General features: G+C 36.3%; 1 protein-coding gene across 1 annotated transcript; it reads left to right on the plus strand.

Moving 5' to 3' along the window:
- Window positions 1-71: 71 nt before the first annotated feature.
- PRR15L (proline rich 15 like) lies at window positions 72-8085 on the plus strand. Its single transcript, XM_081343142.1, has 2 exons — window positions 72-289; window positions 3923-8085. The coding sequence occupies exon 2, from the start codon at window positions 3949-3951 to the stop codon at window positions 4270-4272; it is 324 nt and encodes a 107-aa protein (XP_081199268.1). The 5' UTR covers window positions 72-289; window positions 3923-3948; the 3' UTR covers window positions 4273-8085.
- Window positions 8086-9060: the final 975 nt, after the last annotated feature.

The following is a 9060-nucleotide window of genomic DNA, read 5'->3' on the forward strand; positions in this document are numbered from 1 at the left end:
GCTCCTGTTTACTTTAGGCAGGAGTGGCTCAGTCCCTGGTTAACCTTGACATACAGAGGGAGGGAGAGAGAAGTGAAGCACAAATAGGTATGTGGCACCTCCACACACCTGAGATGTGAGAATCACATTTTTACTGGTTGCCAAAGCCAACTCTGCCGTTTTGCACAAAAGTAACTCAACGTCCAGCTCAGTGTCTCATTCTACCTCACGTCTTCTCCATATTGGCCTTTGCCCACAAGAGTTGAAGATACTGTTCAGTGACGGACAAATCAGACATCAGACGAAGCAGGTATGTTGTTAATGGCACTTTTAAGAGAAGGGGGGAAGGAAACTCCACACCTGGGAACACTTGTGTTTTGTAGCCTTCACAAATGTTTAATTGATCACTACCAGCAGATATAAAGATAAAATGAGTAGAACTTCAGTGGGCAGAGTTTTGAATCTAGATGGGGCAAACACATGTTTTCATCCATGATTACTCCTAATCTCTGGATGATCTCAGACCGAGATACAATTTCTTATTATAATCTTTTACAGATTGTTGTAAACATAAAATGAAGAAGGAACAACTTTATTTGGCTTTCAAATAAAATAGGGAAACAAAAACATCTCAGATGACCCACTGAGTAGCTATCTGTTTTGCATATTTCACTTTTGCAAACTTGAGTTACTGCTAAAAATACACTTAACAGAGAAAGAGGGTCTGATTCTTTAGCTCAGAGGTCAGGCAAATCAGTTCTCATTCACTTCCAACCAAAATAACAAATTACAAGGGATTGTAAGAACTGTAGCCCAAAACGTGAAGAACATTAGTTGGCTCAATTCTGTGCTAAGTACATCTTGATACATTTATTTACTTCACTACCTATTTCAAGGGTGTCCATTAATCTGTGAGTTTTAAAAACCCTCTTTCTGTTATCCATGTAAAACATTGGATTAGAGTTGAATATTATCATGGCATTCCATTAAAAAATTTTTTTCTGGCAAATGAATCCTTCCTGCTCTCTTTTTTTATATAGAGAAAAGGAAGGAGAAAATGAAAAGATACATCTGTGCAAAATACTTCAGTTTCTCTTAAACTGCCTTGCTCCCAATCTATTAGATTCCTCTCAAGGATGGATGAAATCAAATGCAAAATGCTATATTGGGTGCCCAGAGAAGGACACATCAAACACCTCTATTCCATGAATTGTATTGGGTGCCAGTTTGCTTCCGGGTTCAATTCAATATGTTGTTTATGACCTATAAAGCCCTACATTGCATAGAGCAAGGCTACCTACAGACCCAACTTTGTTCCACTCAGTCAGGCAAGGAAGATATGTTGCAGCCCCCCTCCTAATCAAAGAACTCTGGCAAAGTTTCAGAAGAGAGCCTTCTCAGCTGTTATCTCCACTCTGGAAGTAGTTAATATTTGGTGTGAGGACATTGTAGATAATTTATCTAGTCATTTATGATTCCCAATGAAAGATGGGTTATGGACCCCACCTTCCTTCCTTTCCCCAACCTGTGTTGGAATAACTCCCATAATTCTGAGCTAGCATTAAAGTCTAATATATTGGGAGGCGATACTAGGTTGATGGACAAAGAGAACATAAGTCCAAAAGAAAGAAAATATAGATTATGTGCTTTAGAGAAACATTAAATGTCTTAAAATAAAGTTTAAACATGGTTTTGGAGAAGTTGAAGATTGATAACAGCATATTTGAATCTAACCTAGTGACCAAGCTTAAAAATAATCCAACGCATCTAGAGGATACTTGGTTGGAGAATGCCGGTACTGTGTGGTATAATAGTTAAGGTGTTAGACTAGAGCAGGGGTAGGCAACCTCGGCTCTTTTATGACTCATGGACTTCAACTCCCAGAATTCCTGAGCCAGGAATTCATAAAAGTCATAAAGTCATAAAAGAGCCGAGGTTGCCTACCCCTGGACTAGAGGTTACCATTCATCTATGTTTCTAATATCTCTTTCTGGTTCCACCTCTGAGATGGAGAATAAGGTTGGATTTTAACAGCTCCCACAGAAATCTATGGACACAGTGAATGAGAGGAAGACTGCCTTTCATCCTTTTTGCGTGGCTCACAGGGAATAGACAGGCCTTCAGATAGAGGATTGAGTTCAGTCTGTCTTTCAAGGAGGTGTTGTCTATTTGTAAACTATTATCATGGTATCTCAAGCTATAGCATCCTTCGATCATACACAGGAAACAGTGATGATTTAATTTAGAATAAATAAATTCACTTACATATAGCTCCTGCCATTGCTCTTGATCTGAAACAAGAAGTTACACCTGAGATGAGCAGAAGCTGAAAAATAATAATCAATACATAATAATAATTTAAAGGTATGGACTCTCCAAGTTGAGTTCTCCTGCTGATTTAATAAGCATCCCATGCAGTTTTCTTTCCTATTTCTTTTTAAAGGATTTTTTCAATATTCCACAGTCTAGCCTTTAAGTATCTTGGTGGTCTCCCATCCAAATGCTAATCTCGTAAATCTACTTAATTTTTCAAGCTGCCACTTAGATGGAAAGAATAAAAATTCTTGTAGTTCTTTATGGACATTTTTTTCTGTTCAGCAAGAAGATATAACTATAGCCTTTTCTTCTATTATCTTTTCCTCTTATCCAAGGCTGGCCCATATAGATCATTTAAGAGGACCCATAAGAAACACTGGTATTAGCACTTCAAGGTACACCAGATTAGGAAACCAAAGTCATGCATTTTTATTAGGTTATAGAAACAGAATATTGCATGTCTGAATCTGAGAACTAGGAAGAATCTTGTTGGAGATGGTTTCTCAATTCTGGCCCAGAGTCAGACTTCTTTTATCTGACTGTTGTTTTGATTGTGGCTGTTCTTATTCCTCAAGGTTATTCCTTTTTCCCCATTACAATTGGCTTGAGTTATTTAGCTTAGGATAATGCATGAATTCAATCAATGTGGTTCTTGGGAACACTGTTGATTGATCTCAAACCAAAAATAAATGTGGCTTAGCAAAATGTATGGATCCAAGAACAGGAATCTGAGAAGCACATTCGCAAGTGCCTAAGCATCACAATGAGCTTTGCTCTACCTACAATGCAGCATTTATATAGCGCATTTAAAATTTTCAAAATGATAACAATAAGTTCGTGAACAGATGGATGAATTTAGGCAGAGATGAATTGACTGAGCTAAGACGTATACAAATAAGATGAGCTTCATCAAATATTTTCCTGCCTTAACATTGATACTTTAATAATATGTATACTGTGTCTGCCACCATCAGTGGGGAATAAACAAAACTTGGAAATAAAGGAAAAAAAAGATAAGGTGTTCCATGTTTTAAAGGGAAAGTTTAAATACAGTATTTAGTTTCTCTAACATTTTTGGGGGGGAAACAGGAACATGCAAACCAAGTAATCTTTTAGGCAGCATCTCATCATTTTAGGTACTCACTGCAAAGAGTATATGTAAGCCCTATGGTGGTTGTGGACTTCATAAAGTTGTCTTTAAAGCTGACTTTTAAACTTGCCCAGGAGTTGCCATTCTTGCAGGTGGCCCTGGTAAAGAAACTATTCTAAGTTTCAGTCTCTCCCTTCAAACTGAAGCTTCAACATCTGCATCTTAAACATCAAAAAAAAATCTGAAATTTTCCCCACGTACATGGAATTTGATTTTGTCCTGATCATCTGCATTACACATTTTCTTCTCTAAGGCACAGATCAAGAAAGTTCATAGTTTCTTATGTTGTCCATCTAACTTGCATAATTTATTTTTGGAAGGGAAATAGGGATTTGGGGTGAGATGTTTATTATGTGTACATGAGGAATATGAAGCTCCGAATTCTAAATATGGTCTTACCTTTTTTGGAGGAGGAGGGGGAAACCAGCCAAGTCACAAGATCATAACAGATCTGTACTTTTTTCCCCCTTTCCCAAGGGTGACTGATCCTTCCTGTTGGCTCCATGGCAGAAAATAATTATAGCTGGTGGAAGTTAACCTTCCTCCGAAAGAAAAAATCAACTCCAAAGGTATTGTATGAAAGTCCAGATATTTACGGAGTGTCCAATGATGAGAATCTACAAGAGGGCATACCAGCAGATGGGAGCAGCGGAAGCCACAATGAGCAGGAATTCAATGCCCGGCTAGAGAAAATTGTGGACAAAAGCACCAAAGGGAAACATGTCAAAGTTTCCAATTCTGGACGCTTCAAAGAAAAGAAGAAAATCAGGGTTACTTTGCCAGAAAACCCCAATTTCTTTTCTGATGGGGAACGGGACGAAAAATAAGAGCCAAGTGAAGGAGATGCTTTTGATAAGCCCTTTTTTTGAGGACATTTCTCTGCTGAAGAGAAGCTGATGATGACGCACCAGGTTCATTACATTTGCTAATGAAGTTAACGAGGGAGCCATCTGAAACTTTTAGGATAGGGCCCTGATTTTCATGTGAAGTTTTCAAAAAGGATGAACTTTACCTATTTTTTTATTTTGTTTTCCTCTTTTTTTAATTTAAGAAATAGAGTGGTGATATTTTCATTAAACACAAGCTTATGAGGAACTTACAAACGAGAAAGCAAAACTGAGAGGTAGAGCACAGAACAGGGAACATACGCAATATTGCTAAATTCAGATCAATCACCCCTCCTTAGCTACCTTGTTAACCTTCTAATCAAAGTAAATAGAAAATGTTTGTTTTTGCCTCTCAGGTCTGCCCAGCTCCTGGCACACTTGGGCAGCTTCTCTGATAGGCCTCATTGGTACCGGCACCTACTTTCCTCTTCCTACCCTCCTTCCTGCTTGTCAGCTTTCTTGCAACAGCAGTTGAAACTGACCATCACTGAAAATTATCCAAACATCCACTCACCCCAATTCACCTTATATAGTCTTGTTCTAAGTCATGATAGAAAATGGGAATTATTTTACATATTTAGTTGCTTCTTCTAGGTAAGCTTTGGTAGCCTCTTAGATATCAATAAAGCCAGTCAATCTGATGTCAGCACATGGAAACATTCTATGGCAGTTCATACAAATCTTTATTTTTAAGAAACTCAGAAACAATCTGATAATTACCAGCAGTCAGCATGACCTATCCAAAAAAATAAATAAATCTTGCCACATGAACCCTTAGCAAAGGTTTTGTTTGGATAGAATCCTTAGATTGAGGGAATGCTGGAGATGTCGTTTAACTTAATTGCAGAAAAGCACTTTACAAAACAGCCCATTATATTCTGCTTAGCATGCTACTTGAGTATGAGCGGGTTGGTGATTACATACCTGGCTCAAAAATTATTCTCAGAGCGGTTCCTTATTGAATTGGAATAAGGTATCATGTGGGTGGGGGAAATATCCTAGGTCTTGTACTCTCAAACATTTTTTATTCCTAAGAGACGAAGGGAATGCTTTCCTGAATTTGCTGCTGATATAAAACTGGATAGGATATCTTTCAAAACAGAAATAAAATTTGGTAGTTTTTATAAAAGAAATGGGATAAATAGATCAATAATATTTAATAGAGATGATTGCAAAATTATTTTCCAAGGAAGCAAATATTTTATGGATAAATTGCAGTACTAATAAATTGTAAATTGAATATGGGATTTGGGTCAACAATGTGATATGCCTGTGGGGAAAAAAACCAAAACCAAAAGGCAAGTATAATTTTAAGTAGCATATACAGAAATACAATTTTAAAATAAAAATTCTACTTGCACTTTGTTCTGCATTTGATATCCCAACTCTACCTTGAATACGGTGACTAGTTTTGGGTTCTGATTCAGGCAATCTTTAACACTTTAAAGTACAGCAATGAGGTGGCTGGGAAAAGAGATATAATCAGATATAATCAATGATTTTCAAACCATCGGACATGTGGACTTCAGCTCCCAGAATGGAGCTGAATTTGTGAATTCTGGGGGTTGAAGTCCATACATCATGAGTTGCCAAGTTTGAAAAACACTGGATTAAATGAATTATATTCGAGACCAACAAGAGCTATCATCATGTTTTTTAAATACTTGACAGGATATAACATAACATAACATAGAGCACTGAATAATGAATTAAATTACAGAAAAAGAGATTCTGATTGAATATGTATGAGGGGAAAAATAACTTCTGAATTGTAAGTGTTGTTTGACAGTGTTTGACATTACTCAGAGAAGAAGTGCTTCCCTTTTGTTGGATGCATTCAGGTGAAGATTAGATAAATAATCTATCAGGTGAAGATTAGAGAAAATCATCTATACTTGGAATAATGAACTGGAACCTGTTGACTTCCATTGTATGGCTCTTGAACTTCATAGGTGTGGACAGTATAACTTTACCAATTCACCAAAAAAGGAAAAGAGATTTTTCCTCTAGTAATTTTGAGTATAGACTTCAACTTATGACACACTAGATAATGAAGCTGTTCATAATGGTTGTAAGTCATGACAATCATTTAGTGAGTTGGTCATATTACCAATACAATTTTATAACTTTTTTTGTGGAAATCATTAAACAAACACCATGATCATTAAGTGAATCAATGGTTTGCTATGGGTCCAGTTTTACAAAAATCCAGAAGTAAATGAGGGTGGAGGTCCATTCTCTGAGTTTCTGGGTTGGTTTCCAAACGTTTTATTACCAGGTTAGGTAACACCTTCAGCAGAGTTTAGAGAATTTCCTAAATTCCACTGAAGATATTACTTAGCCTGGTAATGAAAGATTCAGAAAACAATGCACAAGCTCAGAAAATGAACCTCCATCCTCATCTTACATCCAAACTACATATATTTGCCACCAAAAGTAAATGCCGGTTTTCAGCAAAATTGTCATAAAACATAATTATATGACCATGAGATGCTGAAAACATTCATAAATGGGGCCGTGCTGTCGAGCACCTGAACTTTGATCCCATGACTGTTGGACCTTTGAATCCATGTCATATGTAGCCCTGAGGTATGTACAGTATAACTTTAAATGATCACTAAATAACTGATCGTAAGTCAAGGGCTATCTGTATATTATTAAACTTTCTGGCACATGAGCTGCTTAAGTGTGAGGTCCACAAATCCAGCCGCTTAGTCCATACTGTGCACAGCAAAATATATACAATCTTGTTTATGTTTTGTATTCCTAGCAAAAAAAGAGGGATACTGATCTTAATGCAGGCTGCCAAATAAGTAGGTTCGTGGGGATACTGGCCTCCAAATATATAAACTTGCAATGAGATAAAATGGGTGAAATTGTGCCCACACTTTTATGTACCCCAAGGCCAGTGCTTTTGTAGGACACAATGATAGCATGTCTTAGACAATAATAGCCAGGTTTCATATAACCCACTAAGTGATGTGATTGTTGGTGTTTAACAAAATGTGTGAGCCAAAGCACAGTAATTTATATGCAATAGAAAATCAACCAATAGGGGTTTATTCAATAAACTATGGCTTAATACAATATATGAACCTAGTCACTATGTGACTGAGATTGGTAGTAGGATCTCGTAAGAAGGCAGATATATGCTTTCATTTTATTTATTAATCCCATTTATAGTCAGAAAATGAGACAGTGCCATGGGATCCCACTAAATTTGTTTGCTGTCCTGTAGTATGATGAAATCTGCTATTCTTTTTCCAATTTTTGAAGTAAAAATTTAGCTACAAAACCTGTTGGATCTAGTCTATAAACTGGGAAGAGAAGGCTCTTGTACTGTGCATCAGGTGGCAGAAATGTTGGATTTGTCCTGCAGAATTACATGGATCAGATACAAATCACCATTCTGATATCAATGTGCAACTAATATACATTTTCAAACTCTTATATTATTTTTTATTCAGACAATAATTTATATTGGACCACCTCCAAATGTGACTCAACAGATTATCGGATTTCTATCAACAGCACATAAAAAAGAGCTAACTTAAGAGGGAACTGTAATAGGTCAATTGGTGCCCCATTAAAATTCCCCTAACTTTGACTACAAAGTCACCTTTTATGACCTTAGTTTCCTTCCTAATTCCTTCTAGTACGGCATTGTTTTAAGCTGTTAAAAGATTACATTGTTTTAACATCTCCTTTGATTTACTGGCTGGGGATATTCTGGGAGTTGAAGTCCACCAAAACTCTGGTTTATACCAAGGATTCTTGAAACAGAAGTCGTTTCTCTCCAATTCAAACTGAACAGTAATCTCCATGTAAAAAGATTTTGTCTTTCTCTAAGGTACAATGCATTTTTTTAGCTTCCAATCATCAAAGACTACTTTGGCAAATCTTTCATTTTGAACCACAGTATGTCTAAGTTTGAAGAGATTGTTTTGTTTTTTTTCCTGATGTGGGAGTGAAAATTCTGAGATGAGGGGGTTGGTGCTGGACTGGCTGTTCCTTCTCAGAAGAATTCTACAGAAAGTTAATTAAGAACTTTACATTGTAATTCATTTCCAGAAACGGCATTGTTAAATATAAGGAATCAAGAATAGCTTACTTCTTGTTTTTGTCTCTCTCACTCTGTAACTCAGAACTCTTTAACACTACCTAGAATAACTTCTTCAGAATTTCCCCAATATCTCTTTTTAGGTATCACCTGGGATAATATTTGAAAAGAAGATTTGAACATTTTCCTGTGCATTTATAAATTCAACCTCAAGTTTTATTTTTATTCCATATTCACATCTGAAATTCCATTCCCTACGAGTCATTTCAATGACAAACGTTAATTTACCTATGATTGTGTAATTCTGATCCACTAAATCAGCAGAAATGCCTTTAAAATATTTGCTTGCTACATACGTTCAGTTCAAGGTTGTTCTTTTCCCACATTTACTGCAATAGCCTTCAGACTATTTCCTTTCAAATTTATCTAGCAAGCCACATGAACTTTAGCTGCCAACAATATTAATAATTCATCCATCAACTGCATTTTGCACTTGTAAAAATTACAATTTTCATAAACTTTAAACAGCAGTTTTGTTGAACTCTGTAACAGTTTGCCTTATGATCTGGCAAAAATTGCTTGCTATGTAATTTGTTCCAATTGTCCTAAAGCAAACAATTAAATAGTGACTTATTTCATCAGAATTATTAGCGCAAACCACAAAATCA

The sequence above is a fragment of the Vipera berus genome (assembly GCF_964194415.1).
Source record: "Vipera berus genome assembly, chromosome: Z".
Lineage (NCBI taxonomy): Eukaryota > Metazoa > Chordata > Lepidosauria > Squamata > Viperidae > Vipera > Vipera berus.

Coding starts and splice junctions, on each gene's coding strand:
- PRR15L (XM_081343142.1), top strand. CDS start 3,949: ATGGCAGAAAATAATTATAGCTGGTGGAAGTTAACCTTCCTCCGAAAG.